Raw genomic sequence first — 20,263 nt, 5'->3', positions numbered from 1 at the left:
AGTCATCAGTTAGAAATCTACTGCTCTGTCCTCAGAGAACCAACTGCGAGCCCACCCCTTAAATTTCTTGGGAATTTTAAAAGTCCCCTTCCTGTTTGCTTGGTGATGTGTGCAGTGGTCTCAGCGCATCTTTCCAGGTGACCATGCCTGCACCAGGTGATCCCCCGCTTGGAGCAATGCTGAGCTGCTGGATCTCATCAGCATTTGGGGAGAGGAGGTTGTCCAGTCCCAGCTGCGCTCCAGCCGCAGGAATTATGATACCTATGGACGGATTTCACAATGCATGACAGAAAGAGGCCATGACTGAGGCACATTGCAGTGCAGGGTCAAAGTGAAGGAGCTACGGAACAGTTACCACAAGGCGTGGGAGGCAGACCGCTGCTCCCACAAGCTGCTGGTTCAACTAAGAGCTGGAAGTGATATTTGATGGCAACCCCACCTCCACTGCAAAGGCCACTGTGGATACTTCGGTGGCTCACGGGCCAGTCGAGAGTGGACCGAGCCAGGAAGAGGAAATCTTGGACAAGCTTGTGGAGTGGGAGGGTGACCCAGAGGCAGAGGATGACTGGAGGTCAGAGACGCATGCAGCCAGGAGCTCTTCTCTACCCCGAAGGAGGCTAGCCAGTCACAGCTGTTAGAGCTTGGTGAAGCACAAACAGGAGAGGAGGCCCCTGATAAGTGGCTTTGATTTTGGGAATCTCTGGAGTGACTTGTTGGGGGCAGGAGGGTTGCAGAAAGCAGGCTTGTGTCTGTATGATGAGTGTACCACCACATGCCTAGTCTGAGTGGTGGAACAGGGTGTTCATTGACTCTGTCACTTCATGGGAATCTGCCTCAGAGCTCTCCACGAAACTCTCAAGGAGATACTGGGCAATCTACTGCTGCAGGTTCTTTGGCAGAACTGCTTTGTTTCTTGCCCCATTAAGGGTAACTTTTCCACACCACTCTGCCATCACTGTGGGGAGGACCACTGCTGCACACAGGCGAGCCGCATAAGGACCAGGGCAGAAGCTGCAGTCTTGGAGAAGACCCTCCCTCGATTCCCTGCTCACCCTCAGCAGTGAGACGTCTTTCATAATGAACACAGCCCGTGGAAAATGTGGAGACAGTAATGATTATAAGGCCCCCCCCTACAGTTCTGGCTCTCTCCAAGAGCCATGTCCCAGTGTACAGTATGGTCCTGAAACACTGATTTCCCCTGCCCCTGCTGTTACTCACCATTTTGGGAGTCTTATGGCTCATGTGTGCTTGCCTGGGGTCAGCCAGTTAGTGACAGGTGTGTGAATAGTGGCTGTGTTTTAAATCACTGAATCAGCAGTCCGTGGGTTGCAAACAATACTGCTTCTGTAAAATGTTGCATTTTGGCTTCACAGTTATGACCTTGAGATCCCAGCCTCCGTCTTTGTTATCTCCAGCTGAATGGCTGTGCAGAAGTAGAAAGTGGCCACAAAGAACTAAAGAGGACTTTCTGCATGATGTCATGATGCACGCCACAGCCAAAAAACAAGAATTGAAGGAGTGGCAGGACAGTGAGAAGAAAGACCGAAAGGAGAACGTGGCGTGCCAGAATGAAGCCATGGGGCGGCTCTTAAACATTATGGAGCGCCAAGCAGAAAGACTCCAGGCACTACTAGCACTGCAAACCACGCAGCTCCGCACCTGCCTTGCCCTGCAGCTGCAAAACTCTTTTCCATGTGTCCCCCAGACACCGCCAACACACTCTTATCAACCTCCTGGACCAGTCTGTACCCGCTGCATTCCACTCCTGCCCCATCACAGTCCAGCCCTGCGGACTCCCAGTAGTCACTGCACTCAATATCCATCCCTCTGCAAGTTAGCCTGGCTGAAGTACAGTACCCGCTGCACTGTACTCCATAGGACAAGGTTACATATGATACCTGGACATACACAGATCTTTAACCGTCCCGGGACTCCACCTCTGCCTGGGACTCTCCCTTCCACCATAGTGCTGATGTGTTTTTTTGTTTCTCTCTCTCCTCTGGTTGCTGTTTTTAATAAAATAATTGTTTTGGTTTGAAAGCAATCTTTATTCCATTCATTGAAAGCAAACAGAGATCTGCAAAGCAACAGGCAATTTTCTTAAACCTCCATAGTGCATCGTCTGCACCAATCACCATCACCTCCTAGCATTACAAGCACTTCACTCCTGAGCATAGCAACAAATATTAGTGGCTTTCAGCTTCAAATTGCTGCCTCAAGCCATCCCTGATCCTTATGGCCCTGCGCTGCACCCCTCTAATAGCCCTGGTCTCTGGCTGTTCAAATTCAGCCTCCTGGCACTGAGCCTCAGGAGTCCAGCCTTGAGTGAAGCTTTAATCCTTCCCTTCACAAATATTATGGAGTGTACAGCACGCAGCTATAAGCGTAGGAATATTGTCATCGGCCAGGTCAAGCCTTCCATATAGGCAGCACCAGCAGACCTTTAAACTGCCAAAAACACACTCAACAGTCATTCTGCACTTGCCTCAGCCTATTGTTGAACCACTCCTTGCTGCTGTCAAGGTTCCCTGTGTATGGCTTCATAAGCATGGCATTAAGGGGTAGGCAGGGTCTCCCAGGATCACGATGGGCATTTCAACTTCCCCTATGATGATCTTCTAGTCCGGGAAGAAATTCGCTGCTTGCAGTTTCCTGAACAGGCCAGGGTTCTGAAAGATGTGTGTGTCATGCACCTCTCCGGACCAGCCTGTGTTAATGTCCATGAAATGCCCACGGTGATTCACAAGCAGGGACGACTCTGGCTTTTTTGCTGCCCCAAATGGAATAAAAAAAAGGGGGGGGGCAGCTGCCAGAACAACGAAGCAAAAAAAAAAAAAATTAGGAAAGCAAGGTTTAAAAAAAAACAAAAACCTGCGGCACAGCTGGAGCGGAAAAGCAGGGGGAAAAAGAATTACATTGTTTACATCACTGCAGGTTGCTGGTATTTTTAAAGCTTCAAGGGTCAAATCAAGCTCACACCTCAGTCACTGTTTCACGCTGTCTGTAGATTTACATTCAATTCACATTTGAAAGGTTATCTTCTCAACACTTAGGGATAGAACCGTTCTTTATTTAAAAAAAAAGAGATTACATTCTGCAGGTTCCAAATATGCCATGTGATCCTCATGTAGGCCAGATCTGGCCCAAGGGCTGTATGTTAACACAATCTGTTTTAAGCCATTCCACAGCAAAGTTCACAAGAATACACGTAAATAAAACAGGAATAATCATCAAAGGGCTCTGCTATCAAGTAGACTTTTCCCCAGGGAAACATAACATGCATTTTCAATATCATATTTAAATAACAGTTTTGGTTCACTCTAATTTTCCTTTGTAATTTAAAAACAAACAAACAAACAAGCAAAAACAATAGAAAAACACCACCATCACCACTACCTCTATCAATAGTTCCTGGGCTTCACTGGTTCCTTCCTTGTTTGAACCATTGATTTTATAGGCAACGAGTGAGATCTCTGTAGTGTTCCACTGCAGACATGCAAATCAAATTTTGTTAGGCATAACCTCTGACTCCAAATATTCCTCAAAAGTTGATGGATTGTGTAGTTATTTCAATTTGCTTTTTCTTCAGCAATAAAGGGAAAATCAAATTTTGGTTGGAATTTTCTAAGGCAAACATTTTAAAGTTTACTTTAAAAGAGTAAACTATAGGTTTCTATGTGTTTATGCTGTTTTTTTAATTTGCTATGCTTTACCATGAACATGGAGGTTTTTCAGTTTCTGTAGTTTTCTTTTCCAAAGCTTTGCATTTAGCTGCCAGTGAATTTCCAGCTACCTGATGATGTAATTTAAACTAATAAAGTTATTTTTACCAGCCATTCTCTGATGAAAGAGGTATTGGCATCCCAACAGCAGTAGCTTACAAGGAACACTTATATGGTTGTGTTTCGGTTCTCTGCATTTCATTTCATCTCAGTGTTTATCTGGAAAAAGGAAAAAATTCTCCATGCTTAAGTATCTCCAAGATCAAGAAGGAACGTAAAGCAGCCACCCTCATCTTTCAGGGATTTGGCATCAAGAGTGAGCTCTTCTAAACTCTTAACAATAGGACAACTCATCACAAACCCCAGAGATCTCTCTGGGAAAATTCTCCTGGCTGACCTTCAAAGAAATCAGAAGGCAGATGTTTCATGGTAGCTTCCAGAATCTGGGAGTCAGTGAAACATATGGAATGGTAACTGGAAAGATTACTAATCCTGCCAAAAGGAGATTTACCTGTATGAGGAAACTGAGGTTTGTGTCTTTATTGAGTTATTTGTTTATTTCAGATTGTCCTTTATTTGCATATTTAAATATAGTCAAGATGTCTCAGAAAACCTTTTTACGGATTCAACAGCTGCATCTAATTTAAGTCAAGAAAGTTTATTTACAGGAAACTGGGGATTTCTTTTCCTCTATAGAGACTTACATCAATGCTACTGAAAAATCACCTGCCACTAACTTTCTTCAGATGGTCATTACTCCTAAAGTCCAAGTCAAGACTAAATATGCAGTCTGAAGTAATTTAGGTCTCTTAAACCCCCTTGTAAAGAAAAGGCTACTGAATCGATTGCTGTTCTGTAACCAGAGCTATCACTGACCTTAACTGATTTGTTGGTGCCAAACAAACACTCTTAGGCCTTGTCTTTTCTGGACAGTTGACTCGAGTTGACACCTGACTGGTGCCTCTGATCCAAGTCCTGTCCATACACAAAAAGCTCTTGTTCAAGCATGCTAGTGCTTTTCACTGAACGTCAGCTGGCCCAAGAGGCAGTATAGGCTCTAGTATTGCTAACACTTGAACTATGAACATAACCACTCTGCAGTGTGAACACGGGCCTAAGCCACTCAAGTGCTGTTAGTTCTCTAATGTCTTCTCACAATTCCACCTGAGCTTAGGGTTGCCAATTTTGGTTGGACGTATTCCTGGAGATTTAATCACATGACATAATCTTTAATTAAAGATTAATCTTTAATTGCTGGATACTCCAGACCAATCCTAGAGGCTTGGCAACACTATCTGAGCTGCATTTTCTTGCCAGATATTCACTCCCTTCTTGTGTACCAGAAGTCACCTACCAACATATATAGCCTGGTTTGGCATTTCACCCCACATTCACAGGCAGCTTATTGCACCAGTACCATTGCTTGTACAGGAAATGGTGTCCAGGAGGTTGTCTTCCAGCATGCTACCAGCTGACCAGATGATGACATGGGGGTTCTTGTGGATCTCTGGTGGGAGGCCCACAAAGGCTGATTTCAGGACCAATACTTGAAATTCACAGTCTGATTATGTGGTCTCTAGGAAACTGGCAGAGCAAGGGATCTCCCAGATAGGACCTCAGGACAGAAGGGAAAAAAGTATCAAGTCCATAAAGATCACATACGGGAAGACCAGGGACCACAGTGCTCTGTAAGTCACTGAGAACAGGCCAGTTCTATGAGGAGATGGACTAGGTGATCAGCAATGTCCCAAGCACACAGCCCCGTTTCAGAACTGCCAGTCAGCATAGGGAGATTCATCAGCTATTAAAATCTGCATCAGCTGTCCCCACTCCTCTATTTCTACATCCATGTAACATGATCTCCTTAGTAAGCCATATTTCTGCTTTCTCCTGGTGACCCCCATTCTCTCATAGAGACAAGCTGCTGCAGAAACACCCTCCACCAGCTTTCATGCCCTATACCTGCGTCCTCTTCCCAAAATGAAATGTGCATTAATGCCAAATTTTGGTACAGACCATTGCTCCAAGTTGGACCCCGGCCTTCCCACCTGCTGGAACAGTGGCCACAGACAGAAGTCTGAAGCATGCCAAGCTGCAAGTGGTTTACTTTAATGAGTTGCTAGCCAAGACCACTTCTGCACAGGTGTCCAGAAAGGACAGACAAGTTCTCTCACAATACAATGAAAGAATGCAGAGAAAGCAGCTCAGATTAGTGCAGTTAAGAACCATGGGCTATGCCCCCCTGAAGTCCTGCCACCTCACACAAATGAGTGCAGCACCTTTATGGATGCAGTAATTCAAGTCTGGCTTTGCAGTGTTGGCTCTCTGACTCAAGCTAGGCAAATTTGAGTGGTCACACTCAGATGCCTGTCACTTGAGTGAACTGTGCAGTGAAGGCAAGACCATGGAGAATAGTCTCATGCCAAGGGTTCACATATTCCACATCCAGGGTTTGTGCATCAACACCACCAAGATCTTTCCCTTTTCTTTCCATTCCTACAGCCAATTCTTTCATGCAGGCTCTCATTATATTCTACTTTGACTACTGCCACCTCCTTTGAGATCTGGAAACCCTGCTTTACAATGAGAGATTAAGAAGCTCAATCGATTTAGTTTAACAAAGAGAAGATTAAGAGATAACTTGATCATGGTCTCTAAGTACCCACACAAGGAGAAAATTTGTGATAGCAGAGGGATCTTTAACTAGCAGACAAAAAAGACATAGCAAGATCCAATGGCTAGAAACTGAAGCTAGACAAATTCACACTATAAATAAGGCACAGTGTTTCACAGTAAGGGTAACTAACCATCGGAATTACTGACTTAGGGATGTGGTACATTCTCCCTCACTTGAAATCTTTAAATCATGATTGATGTATTTCTAAAATATATGCTCTGACTCAAATCAGAAATCACACGCTTGATGCAGGAACTACTTGGTGAAATTCTGTGGGGGTTTTTTATGCCAGGGGTCAGACTAGGTAATTATAAGGGTCCCTTCTAACCTTAAGATCTTGAATCTATTAACCTTGATCCCCTGTTCTTGAGCAAAAAAAAAAGTGTTTTTGCTGGTGCTAATGTGCTTTAATATCTTGAAAGGCTGGTAAAACTCTCTCTAACTTTACTCTTCAAGAGCAAGGTAAAGTACAGAAAATTTCCCCATAATAAGAAGAGTTACTGACCTGTATTTAAAAAGGTCTTCTAAAGTTATGAATGATTACTGGATGCACAGTCACTTGCACTATCCTTTTCTGTGGGAGTTGGTTACCAACTGCTTAAGGTAGGATGTAGATGGACATCTCAGTGCATCTATCTTAGGTATTTCTAGGGCACCCATCACTATAGTAATTTACATTTACGTAGCATTATACTTGGACAATATCACAGCTGACTGTGGTCTTCAAGAACCTTGCCCAAGTTCTTGAAAATTCTCTTCTCTTTTTTTTCCTTTTAAATTGAGTGTCACTAATTATTTGTTTATGTGGACGGGTTATGGGAAACAGGCACACTTTGCAGCATGCTCTGAAGAAGGACAGGCTCCATTTTATCTCCTCCATTAGGTTGCTCTGTAGCTAGGGCCCTTCACAGGGTTGCCAACCCTCCAGGATTGACCCAGAGTCTCCAGGAATTAAAGATTAATCTTTATTTAAAGATTGTGTCATGTGATGAAATCTCCAGGAATACATCCAACCAAAACTGGCAACCCTAGCCCTTCAGCTCTATCTCCTGAAAGGATATAGTGTACATATCAAATGTGTTAAGAATAAGGTATATTTAAAGTATGGAGATGCTAATTTCCCCCACCATGCCCCATAATTTTGCAGCTTGACTGTAGGTTAGGATATCTTCAAATAAGTAACTCTATTACTAGAATGCTTTGAGATCAATTCTCTCCTCAGTGCAAACACCTAATTCTTTTCAACATTAATTAATATAACTACACAAATAGAGTACACCTATTCCAGTGGTCTGTAGCTTTCCCATGTGGCAGCCAAATATTTTTTATTCTTTTCACCCATGTCAATCTAATCACTCTTATCAGTTCACAGGAAACATATTAGCTGGTAACTGCTTCTCACTTCCTCAGGTGCCAAGCCTACATGATACAGAGCATAAACTGAGCTTTGCGTGGCTCAAAGAGGTGTGTTCTCCTATCAGTGGATGTATATATAATTCCCACTAACTTCTGAAACTTGGATGCTGTATGTGCGTGTTAAAGGGAGAATAAATTCCAGAAATTTAATGTTGCTCATGTCTCCCCTAAATTAGCGGCTGATGGTCTTGCAACATACCTGGTTCAGAAACATTCAGTGAGGGCCATAAAGCATCCGCATACTGAGAGGAAATGCTGACAAAGGAGTATCCTCCACCACATGCACCTTCATGTAACAACAGTATTTTCTGTATGACAGTAAAGTTCCACAATAAGGCTAATAATTCTCAACATATAAACATATATCATTAATAACAATGTATTCCCCATAGCCTGGATCTTAACCTAGATAGCCAGTAGAAATACCCATGGGAGTGGATCTAGGGGCAGGAAAACACAACAAGGATCTTGTGGGATTTTCCTAGGATTGTTGAGGTGTCTCCTCCTGCAGGATAACCAGTGGTCCTGGCACCACAAGCTACAAGTCCCATAAGATTTGCAAGAACAGTGCCATCTGCACCAACTCCTTGACAATGTGGCTTTGTTGAAGCTATGCTGTCAGCAGTATCCCCCAAGCCATCAATGCCTCTGGAGTGAGTGAAAGGAAGTGTGGAAGGGGCTACGAAAGAGTTAATATGTCCTGTGGTTGTATTCACTGTCCATTGTGGTTTTGGTAGGGCGTCGCCCCTGACACCCTTGGCCTTCCAAGGGGGGGCTTATGGAATCTGAAGCAAGAAGGGATGGTGACATGGTTGTAACTAATCCTTCTCCCACAGGATGTTCATGAGGAGGGGAGAATCTGCAAGGAGAGGACACTGTGCTCTAATTACTACCTGAATAGCCTGGCCTTATGCTATTGACACCTTCTTAGATTATTAAAACTGTATAAATTTTTAAAATGCAGTTTGCTCTTCACTATGGCTGTTGTTTTTTTACTGTTTGCATTTCTCTCAGGTAGAAAAAAATAAATTCAATTAAGTCAATTACATGTATGTTTATACTGTATTCATTTTCACTTTCAGGTTCTCAGCGCTGCATACACAAGTATTGTCAAATGAGTTATTCAGTTAAATGCATTTTATATTTTATTTCCTGACAAACAAGTTGATTTAGCATCTCAGTTTTCTCACAGGAGAATTCAGAGCTTTATTAACCCTAACTGTCTTTGTGAATTTGAAAACATGGGTCAGTGCTTCAAAGATTACGTTTCCTCTTTGGAAGCCAATTTGAGATTGTAAATGAGTTCCCGTTATGAGAAGGAAAAGGTTAATGAGAATCCTGTAGATTAGATATGCTGTTCGATAGGGGACTGGATGGCTCAGAGGATTGAAAGTGGCCTACTGAGCCTTTCATTACAGGTTTTAACTTGGCTCAAGTTAGATCTCACCAACTGACAACTCTTTAGAGGACTATATAGAATGACCTGGAAGTCTCAGTCCATTTCCAAAGCCTTGTCTTGACTCAGAAAAAAATGGTTGAGTTTATGTCAGGTTTAGCTAACATGCTATCTAGGCCTGACCAAAATTTGACCTTTTTCGTAGTGTAGATACATGATAAGACATTGTAACCTTCATGCAGCTGGTTGATTTATAATGTAGGAAAAAGCCCTACTAGATATGGGTCCACACATATTGCCATCCCAACGGGTACTGACACCTCTCCAGCAAAGAACCCAAAATTGCATGGGCATGAAGCTCAAACTACTCTTTTAACTCTATCTCTGCCTGTCCAGGGCATGACTGATGCATAATTATGAAGTACTCTGGGGAGCGTGTACCATATGTGGTGACTAGTGTATGTGTTCTGTGGATATACAGGCAATTGTATCTAGACTTACCAGTCTAACACCATTCTAAGCAATATACTTCAACATATTACATTTTCTCCTAACAATTCTTGTTTCTTTTTCTTCTCAGACAAACCATGTGGGGACCCCCCATCCTTCCCTCACACGATCCTGCATGGTCACACTGGGTTTGAAATGGGAGATGAGCTGCTATATGTTTGTGCTCAGGGCTACGTCATGGGCAACAAAGACACTGCTTTTACACTGCTCTGTGACAGCTGTGGGGAATGGTACGGGCAAGTTCAGGCCTGTGTCAAAGGTAAGCTTACCTAGCATACACACCAAGATTCCTATCAACCATAGCTGTCAGGAAGTCCTGGTCTGGCTGATAGTGTCCCAGATGGTATGAGATATTTTCAGTCCCCAGGACTTGACTGCAACTGTGCACAGTTGAAGGTGTTTATAGCAGTGCTGTGTAACAAAGTGCTTCTCTAGCTGCTTATGCACCAGGTGATCCTCCACAACTTGCCCTCCCAATGGCCCTTAGAGCCCTTAACCATGCAGTAAAACCTCAGAGTTACAAACACCAGAGTTACAAACTGACCAGTCAACCACACAGCTCATTTGGAACCAGACATACACAAATCAGGCAGCAGCAGACACCAAAAAAGCAAATACAGTACAGTACCATGTTAAATGTAAACTACTAAAAGATAAAGGAAAAGTTTAAAAAGAAGATTTGACAAGGCAAAGAAACTGTTTCTATGCTTGTTTCAATTAAATAAAGATGGCTAAAAGCAGCATTTTTCTTCCGCATAACAAAAAGTTTCAAAGCTGCATTAAGTCAATGTTCAAACTTTTGAAAGAACAACCATAACATTTTGTTCAGAGTTACGAACATTTCAGAGTTATGAACAACCTCCATTTTCGAGGTGTTTGTAACTCTGAGGTTCTGTACCAAGCCAGTCACCTCTTAGATATTTTCAGGGGGACCTCAAGACAACTGATTCCACTGAAGCTGTGTAGCATAATGTAGGTGCAGGGCTGGAGTGGGGAATATTTAGTCTATACTGGTAACCAGAAGGCTGGGCTGGGAGGATCTTACTTTAGGCAGCAGCAGGATACTCCTCCAGAGAGGAAACAAGGGTGGGGGAGTACAAAGTAAGGGCTAGAGAGAAAACAAATTGAGCACAGCAGGGGTGCTGTGTGGAGGGGAGCACAGAGGAGTGCTATGAGGGAAAGTATGGGGAAGCATTTGAAATAATCAAGGGATAGTTTGTCAAATAAGCTGGTGGTCTGGAAGGTCATCTGAGCATTCTACAACACATTGGTTGTTTCCTCTGCTGCTATCATCCTTATACAAGGAATAATTAGGAAAAACAACATAAAATTCATCAGGATGCACAGAAAGGTCTACAGCAACTCCCAGACCCTCCCTACCTCCCTCCCTCAAGACCTCCACCGTGTCACTTTATCATCAGACCATAATAAAATGCATCATATCAGCAAGATAAATGGAAAAATGGACTGATGGATGCATTCAAACTTAGCAACATAAAGTATAAGCAGCTAAATAATTTCATTTTCCAAGGCAGCACTTTAAACACAGAGTTCCATATCACTTTCTAATATGGCAAAAGGTCCAGGGTTACCATGTCTTCCAGTGTTTGTCCAACAACCAGGCACTGTGGGTTTAGGACCTTTGGGAACTTCTGTTACACAATTAATAGATAATAACAGTAACAAGGCAGAGTGATAAATATACTAGTACCAGTATGCTCTGAAGTCATCAGCGGAAGCTTCCTTTGTGAGAAGCAAAGACTAATTAAAATTAAATATTTTAACCTTTAGTGCTATGTTTATCCCTGGTGCATAGGCTTTAAAACCAATGGAGTTACACCAATGGTGAATTTGGCCCTATAAACTTGCCATCTACATATTTTTTGCAAAAGAGTGTGGATCAAACTCTTCACGCTATTGCACAGTGAAGTGGAATGGGTGTAACTAAGTGCAGGATTTGGCCCTGCATATTGTTGGGATTCCCTCCAAGACCTCTTTCCATTCCGCTTCCCAAGAACTCAGTTTGACTCCACCCTTCGTCACTCAGGTATCTTAATTTGGCATACAGCAATGCTTTGCTAAGTTGATCAGACCCAAACATGGTGAAGGGGAGGGAGAGAAATGGATCCAGGGTACATCACAGCTCCAAAGTTACTTAGAATCTTTCTCCCTTTTTATACATTACACATCTCGTATTTACTATACATTGCATCACACATTTTTGGCTTGGCTTGGTTACTTTGCAGGAACCAATCCCTGTGCAGCATATACTGGCCATTATTTAACTTCCTCTTTACTTCATCTCCACATTCCTTGTCCCTTGTTGTCTAGTTCATAGTAGATAGTTCCCTGCATGTTTGCACTACAGATCTTACAGGGCACAGCTGTACCAGTGCAGCTGTGCTGCTGTAAGGTCTCCTGGGTAGCCGCTCTATGCTGATGGGAGAGAACTCTCCTGCCAGCATAATTAAACCACCCCCAACACGTGGTGGTAGCTATGTTGGCAGGAGAGCGTCTCCCATCAAAGTAGCACTGTCCACATCGGCGCTTTTGTTGGTGAAACATGTCAGTCAGGGAGGTGTTTTTTCACACCTCTGACTGACAAAAGTTTTACCAATAAAAGTGCTAGTGTAGACAAAGTCTTAGTTGGTTCAGACATTCTATCTTCTTAGCCTACTGATCTATTTATTTACCTTATTTTGCACAAAAATTCTGTTTTCAACCTGATTATTTATTTCCTTCCATAATTCTCTCTTCCAAAAAATGAGGCCTCGGTCCATGTGTTAATTATACATGTCAGGCCAGGCCATGTCAGGCTATGAAGATATGTGCATTTCTTTAATAAACCCAGTATCTTTTGAAAAATCCAAGAGGGAGGGATGCAGTTATTTAAGAAACTAATTACACTGTTTTATCACGTATGGTTTCCTTTTTTACGGAATCTTAAGCCTTTTACACTGGAATTCAATGTATCAGTAGTCTCTGGCAATGAAAAAGATACCACTAACTGCTGTTAAAGGCATCTTTTAAGGGTTAGTTGCTTCTGATATCCATCATGTCATTTTCTCTGGATATAATTTTGACCCCAAAAACTTGGGCACCAGTTACTGGCTATTTGTTCATGCAGACACTCATGCTGACTCTGTTGACTCAGTGTTCCACCCAAACAATTCTCTGATTAGGTTTACTGTCTCCTATTTTCTTTGTTTCCTCTGGTTTCTGGGTGCTGACCAGCCAGATTTGTCCCAGGAGTGTCTCCCAGTCTTTTTGGGGTCATAGGAGACATGATCATTCTTTCTGGTGAGCCAGATCAGGAAAGAGACAATTAATTTAGGCCAAGAAGGAAGGGAGTGGCACTGAATGTAAACAACTTGAATGGAGTTGCATACATGGGAGGGAGGGCTGGATTTGGTTATTAGCATATACAGAAGTGTGAACACCATTCCTAGCATACCAGATTTTCAAGCCCTAGGGCAAAGTGGTACCTGCAATTCAAGTTGTACGCCACCCACTTTTAAAGTGCACCAATGATGGTAATCTCTGTGGATTTATGAGACTTCATCATGTCATGCAGGATGATGTTGCATCATGGTGCCATATTGCTGTTGTGCTTTTGCTGGAGGGTATTCAATATATTTTACTAGAGTTCATCTTCAGTTTAATAACCCTGCCTTACATTCACTATCTTTCTTCTCATTCTCACAAACCTACTTTCTCTGCAGTACACAATTCCCATTTACTGTAAATAAGCTCTGGGCACGTGCCTCCAGCTATGATGTTAGAACCAGCCCCTTAGCAGTGATCTGCTGTTTATTATTTTGTATTTGCTAATTCTGATGTGGGACTCATAGGTCTTTAACCTACCGTACTTGTTTTGTTTCTTAAGGAAGGGAATTAACTGCTGATGTTACAACAAAATCAGAAGTTCATTTTTCAAAGCAGTTCAAGGTAGTTAAGCCCGGAGACTGTTAGTGAGCCAAATACATTGTTTACCAGATAGAGTGGACAAGATGTGAATGCAGGTTTTGTATGTCTTATGCTATGTTTATTTTCCACACACAACACCAGAGTTGCTACAGCCTGGGCTACTGGAATGAAAAACTGGATTTTGCACTTGCCTTTGGATACTTAAAGGCAGTATACAGTACATATCTGAAAACTCTATGTCCTTTCATAGTAAAGTTGCAAGAGCTGCATATATAAAACATGGTTCTCTCAACTATAGATATTGCTGTGTTATCCATACCATTATTATGTTGTCATTGTTCTAATGTGACTCCATCTTGAAATCTGTCAGAAACTGAAATTTGTGCAGAATGCACCTGTCTGCTAATTTTTTGGCCCAATCCTGCAAAGTGTTCAGTTTCTTCTATAAAGAGCTGAGTGCCTTAGCTCCCATTAATTTTAGAGAGACTTGGGGCCTAATCCTGTGAAGTGTTCATTACCTTCTTATTGCTCTCTAGAAAGACCTAGGCAAATTGGAGGGAATTCAGAGATGCTCAGAATTAAATCCTACAGTCTAAGTTTGGAATCATCAAAGTTGAGCAGATTGTCTCTTTGAATACATCCCAAAACCACATCCATCACATTCGTGGTGTTATATTGCGTTGCAAGCTTATTTTAAATTTGTTGTCCACTATCACCTCTAGGTTTCTTTCAGCATTACTGATTTCCAAGTATCAACCTTCTAATAAATCAGTGTTCCATATTGTTTTTTTCAAGATTAGCTAGCTTGCATTTGTCCAAGTTAAATCTCATTTTGTTATTTCTTTCCTGTACCTTTCACTCAGCTGTTACACTTCACATAATTTGTCTGTCCTGATCATCCAAATGAGTCTTCTCTGCAAACCTAATTAACACACTTTATTCCCTCCTCCAGTGCATTAATGAAGATGCTAAGTAAGACCAGACCTAAAATTGATGCATATCACCCCTCTTTAGACATCTTTCCTAAAAAACAAAGAGCTCACAGTTAGACCTGGTTTACACTAGGATATTTTATCTAAAGTTTCTCAGGCTTTGTCTATACTGGCAACTGAACAACAAAACTTTTGTCTTTCAGAGGTGTTAAAAAAATTCCACTCCCAATGAGAAGCATTAGCTTTGTCGGCAGGAGAGTGCTCCTGCCAACACAGTGGTGTTGTCAGCAAAACTTTTGTCTTTCAGGGGGATGTTATTTTGTCGGCAGGAGAGATGACAAACAGCAGCTACACTGTGCACTTTTTAGTGGCATAGCTGTAGCAACACAGCTGTGTCATTAGAAGCTGTGTAGTGTAGACATAGTATCGGTTATTCAGCTCCACCAATGATAGGAGCACTAGTGTAGACAATGCATCACTGACATCTTCAACATTTTGTCACATATTTCTGCTCCCAGCAGGCTTAGACAACACAGTTCTTAAAATGCTTGCAGCCCTTTCGACTCTAATGCTTTCATTATTGCCATCACCAGTGGGAAATTTGGGGGCAACATACACACCTGTAGACAGCCAACCAAAGCAGGGGAAACTGAAGAAGTGTTTGGGAAGGCTGAGAAAGAAAAGGAGGTGGGGGGGGGGCAGAGAGAGAAGGACCAGGCATCTTCCACCAATAGATTTTGAATAAAGTTTGCACAATTTTCTGAATTTTAGAAAATTTACAAAAACTCTAAAACTTGGAACCAAAAAAAGTAAGCTTATCTATATCTGTACTTCAATAAATTGCCACAACATGGCCAAAATTTGTTCCTTTAAAATGTTAATTTTCCTGCACCAAACCTCTTAATACTCTCATACATTTCTCATCAGATGCACACAGAAACATAGAAAAATATACTGAAGAAGTCAGCATCATTGTTAACAATAAAACAAAGCATGTTACCCGCATCCCATACACAGGACACTGGGGCTCTAATACCCATAGAACCAGACCAGCCAAACACCCCTACTTCTGTACAATCATTTCACGTGAAGGTTCCTGCCATATAAAAATCAAAGTGTTTTCAGGTACTCTTCTGGCACTAAGCTTTCTTTAAACGTAAAGTAATAAATCCAAACAAAATGTCAATTGTATTGGTTTTCGTCACTACTTATTTTCCTTCATTTATACATTACCTGTGTAGTCTGTAAGGTCTTTAGGGCATGCACCTTGAATTTATACCAGTCTGTAAAGTGCCTTGCAACTATTGGTGCTAGCCAGATAAGAATAGTAACTTACTGTGTCTCCCATGATTTATCTTCTATTCCTTGTCAACTGTCACTCAACATTTTTATTTTCTTCTATCTCTTCATCTGTCTCTTTCTGTTATTTTCAGCATTTGTTTTTCTGCTGATTAATTTTTCTGTCCTTCCCTCCACCCTCCTCTCTTGCTGCCCTATTCTCTTCTCTCCCACTAGGTTGTGTCACTGTAGTCTCGCACCTGGAATCTCTCTCTTCACTGACAGTCTCTTTCACTGGAGTGTCTCCTCTTCCAGGGGTCTGCCCTAAGTCCCCTTCCCCCAACCCACTCGGGTTCATTCCTCTCTCTCACCTTGGGTACTTTTCACCATTTGATCATCTGCTTCACTGCCTCATCCTTGTGGGTCTCTCCACTTCCCTCTCCTGTATGGTGGTGGCTCTCACCTCTGTTTTCCCCCTTGGGACTCTTTTTGCAGTTGCTCTCTCCTTCCCTTTGTAAGTGTCTCTCCTTAGGCCCGACTGGAAGCTCCTCGCCCTCTCTGGTGTCTCGCTACACTGTCTTCACATTTGGCTTTCCTCATGGCATTCCCCATTGGGGGCAGGGGTCTCTCTTTTCTTCAGTGGAATCTTTTCCCACCCCATTCCACACACTTGGGGGTCTCCATTTCCCTCTCCTGGCCCCCTATTCCCCTTAGACATTTGTTTCATTTATTAGCAGTCTCATGGCTCATTCACAAGTGGGGGAGGGTCTCTATTCCACTTTCTTTTGCTCCTGAGGGAAGTGTCTTATTCCCCTTCACTGCCCCTTCTTGAGAGGCACTAATGCCCCATCAGAGGGTACCAAGCTTCACTTCCGCCCCATGGGGCATGTTTCTCAGCTGTTCCCTTGTTGGAGGAGATGGAGAGAATTTCTGCATTTTTCCTCCCTATTCTCCCTTGCCTCTGGCACTTCCCTACATTTAGCCCCCTTTTATTGTGAGATAGGGAGCATCTCTCAATCCCTTATTGCTGGGGGTGGACTCTCAAGTTTACCCCAGTAGTGGGGTCACTAGGTCCCTTCCCCCATTCTTCTCTAGCTGGTCACCTTGTGGTGCTGGTTGCCCCTCTTTGCTTTTCACTGACAGGAAGCAGAGGGAGGAGTCCAGGAAGGAGTAGCATCACAACCGCCCCTGTTGCTAGGAGGCCAGAGGAGCTGCATGGTCAGTGCTATCTGCAGGACCAAAGCAGCTAAGTGGGGTCACGAAGCGAAGCAGCAATGGCAAGACTACACCCCTAGACTTCTGTCTTAGGCACAACCGTGCACCCACCTCAGTTTTCCCTCTCAGGTAACCCAAGGGTTCTACATCAGGCTCTCTTGCCTCCACTGATCACACCAGTCCATGTAGTAATTAAAATCCCAATACATCTCACCCTTTGATATCTCACAGATCACACATCAATGCCTCCTACCACACCTGGACTCTCTTCAGTCCTCTTCTGTCTTTCTGCTAGGGTAGCCTCCCCGCAGCCCTTCCAAATGGAGCACAACCCCACTCTTCCCAGTGGGAACCACCACAGCCTCTCTGCTGGGAGATCATCCTATCCAGGGGAGCATCCCCCTCTCCTCCAGCCCTCTTACTGTTCCCCTGGGCCCAGTTCCTGGTGTGAGACATCAGCAGGTAAGCCCCTCCACTGCCCCTCTGCGTTCAGTCCTTTCTGGCCCTCACCTTCAGCCTTGGTATATATCGTAGCTACTACACTTAAAATGCTACAGTGCCATAGCTGTAGCACTTCAGCGCAGGAACTTACTACAGTGACCAGAGGGATTCTCCCATTGTTGAAGGTAATCCTGCTCCTCCTCCTCCTCCCTAAGAAGTGGTAGCTCGGTCAATGGAATGGCTGTACTGGGGGGTTAGGGTCATCTTAATGATGGGGGTGTTTCTCAAAATAAATAAGTTTTCCAATAATAATTTGCAATTATTTAGCACCTTAGACTGGAGGAGCTCAAGTATTAGTCATGCTAAATATCACTGTGGATAGGCTTTATTCTAGTGTTATAGGTTGGGAAAGCTAAGGCACAGATAGGTTAAGTTATCTGCCCACCTCACACAGGAAGTCTGGGGCAGAGTCTACAATAAAACCATTCTTATAACACCAGGCCTAGAAAAAAGGGGGAAAAAGGGTGAAGAAAGCCTACAGCCACCTCCTCCCAGGCCTGGAAAAGGGGAGAAAAGCACCTGCAGCTCCTCCCACCCCCCTTGGCTGGGAAGGGGGTGAAGGACCCCAGAGCTGGTGTGGGACCTGCGGGGGAAAGGCAGATGTGGGGGCTGAGAGTGTGTAATTAATTGCTGGGGGTGATGGACAGATGTGGAGATGAGGGTCTACAAACTTAACTAGAATGTTGGGGTTTGAGGAGAAGCTGGAAGTTCTGCGCTATCAGGCAGATAGTGATTGCTCCTGCAGTCAGAGCCAAAGGCACTTTACTCAATACATAGTGGGTATGGATAGGGGGAGTTCAGAAATCAACACACAGCCTCCCCCACAAAAGACAATAGTCTTATTTTTTTGTTTGTTTGTTTTAAGTCTTGTGATTTTGGGGGTCTGTCTCATGATGTTTTAACTTTTAGGGTTGGCAGTGCTGCACTAGTAAAACTCTTGTTGTCTTAAGTGGGAGCAGAATTAGGCCAATAAACATCCCTCTTGGAAATCCCATCCTACACATTCTGGCTCTCAATCTTCGGGTGAAATCCTTTTCCCATTAAAGTCATTAGAAGATATGCCATTTACTAGAATGGAGCCAAGATTGCACTGTTGGCTTTTAACCTTTAGAAAATGTATCTTGTCTAGTAATTAATACTTTCAGCTAGGTCCACATAGTATCTTACCTCAACTCCTCCATCATTCCAACTTGAAGTTAAGTTTGTTAACCCCTCCCTGCAAAAAAAAAAATCATGAAACTGGCTTAAAAATCATGGACTTTTTTTTAAATTGGGATTCTTTTTATTTTCTTATTTTTTAAAAACATTTAGGATAGATTTGGGACATGTTTTCAAAGCTTTTCTCTGCAACCACAAAGGCTAGATATTTCCTTTTTTTTTCAGAGTGAAAGCTAAGGCTACGTCTAGACTACCTGCAGTATCGGCGGGTTAAAATCGATTGCTCAGACGCGATATATCGATCCCCAAGCACGCTTATATCGATTCCGGAACTCCACCAACCCCAACGGAGTTGCGGAATCGACAGGGGGAGCCGTGGACATCGATCCCGCGCGGTGAGGACGGGTGAATAATCCGATCTTAGATATTCGACTTCAGCTACGTTATTCACGTAGCTGAAGTTGCGTATCTAAGATCGATTTCCCCTCGAAGTGTAGACCAGCCCTAAGATTCTCACTAAATGACATTACTCCAGGAACTGGTGCTTTAAGAAAACAAATCAACATTGTAAAACTCATGATAAATTTGTAATACATGCCACTGACTTAATTTACACTAGCTGAGGATCTGTCCCTGCAACCAGATTTATTTCTAATTTAGATAAAAAATAACTCAGCCAAAGTGGCCCATTGCATATAGTTTCTGACATAATTTTCAAATGAGTTCCTTTGCTTTTTTCTCTCTCTCTCTCTTTTTGTACATAATTCCATTCAATAACTAAAGCTTGGGACTGGAACAGTATTCAGAATTTCCTTGTCAACATTTCACCGCTTGTTCAGAGAAGTATCAAACCTCTAAGAAGTTAGTTCTGGTAGAACTTCCCACTTTTTAAAAAAAGGATTAGACAGTCATGACACAACTGGACCAGACAAGTAGAACAGAAAGAGACTCTCAAAATTCCAAATGATGGAATGGTGGAATACAGTGATTGGTGTTACTGTCTCCATTTCAGAATACACATGCCTGGAATGTTTGGGATCTGCTCAGTTATTTCATGTCATGAATAGACACCAGCAGATACTGGGTAAAAAGGAGGAAAAGTCAAAACAGTTCTCAGTAAAAGTGAGTCATCACTAGTACTACAGCTGCTATATTTTCAAAAGTGCCCTAGACCCTGTTTACATGGGGAAGCTTTAGTGAAATAAACTAGGATGTGAATGTAAAGTGCAATAGCTATTCCTCACTAGCTCTGCATGTGGACAGTTTTATTCTGGATTGAGTGCTTTCTTGTGGATAAACTTAATCCACAAAGACACTTTTATTGTGGAATAAGAGTGTCTATATGAGGAGATAGTGAGGAACAGCTATTGTGCTTTACAGTCAGGCCACGTCTACACTACGGGATAATATCGAATTAGCTAAAATCGGTTTTATAAAACTGATGTTATAAATTCGATTTCATGCGGCCACACTAGGCACAGTAATTCGGCATTGTGCGTCCATGGTCCGAGGCTAACGTAGATTTCTGAAG

General features: G+C 42.8%; 1 protein-coding gene across 1 annotated transcript in view; it reads left to right on the top strand.

Annotated features, from left to right (window-relative positions):
* Positions 1 to 20,263, top strand: part of SUSD5 (sushi domain containing 5) — a 72,402-nt gene that overhangs the window by 35,874 nt on the left and 16,265 nt on the right. Inside the window, exon 4 of the mRNA XM_032798790.1 lies at positions 9,792 to 9,980. Within this exon, the coding sequence (XP_032654681.1) occupies positions 9,792 to 9,980 (189 nt within the window). The remainder of the gene's footprint in view (positions 1 to 9,791; positions 9,981 to 20,263) is intronic.

The sequence above is a fragment of the Chelonoidis abingdonii genome, chromosome 2 (genome assembly GCF_003597395.2).
Source record: "Chelonoidis abingdonii isolate Lonesome George chromosome 2, CheloAbing_2.0, whole genome shotgun sequence".
In the NCBI taxonomy this organism is placed as follows: Eukaryota; Metazoa; Chordata; order Testudines; family Testudinidae; genus Chelonoidis; species Chelonoidis abingdonii.
This window is presented reverse-complemented; position numbering and strand designations above follow the sequence as displayed.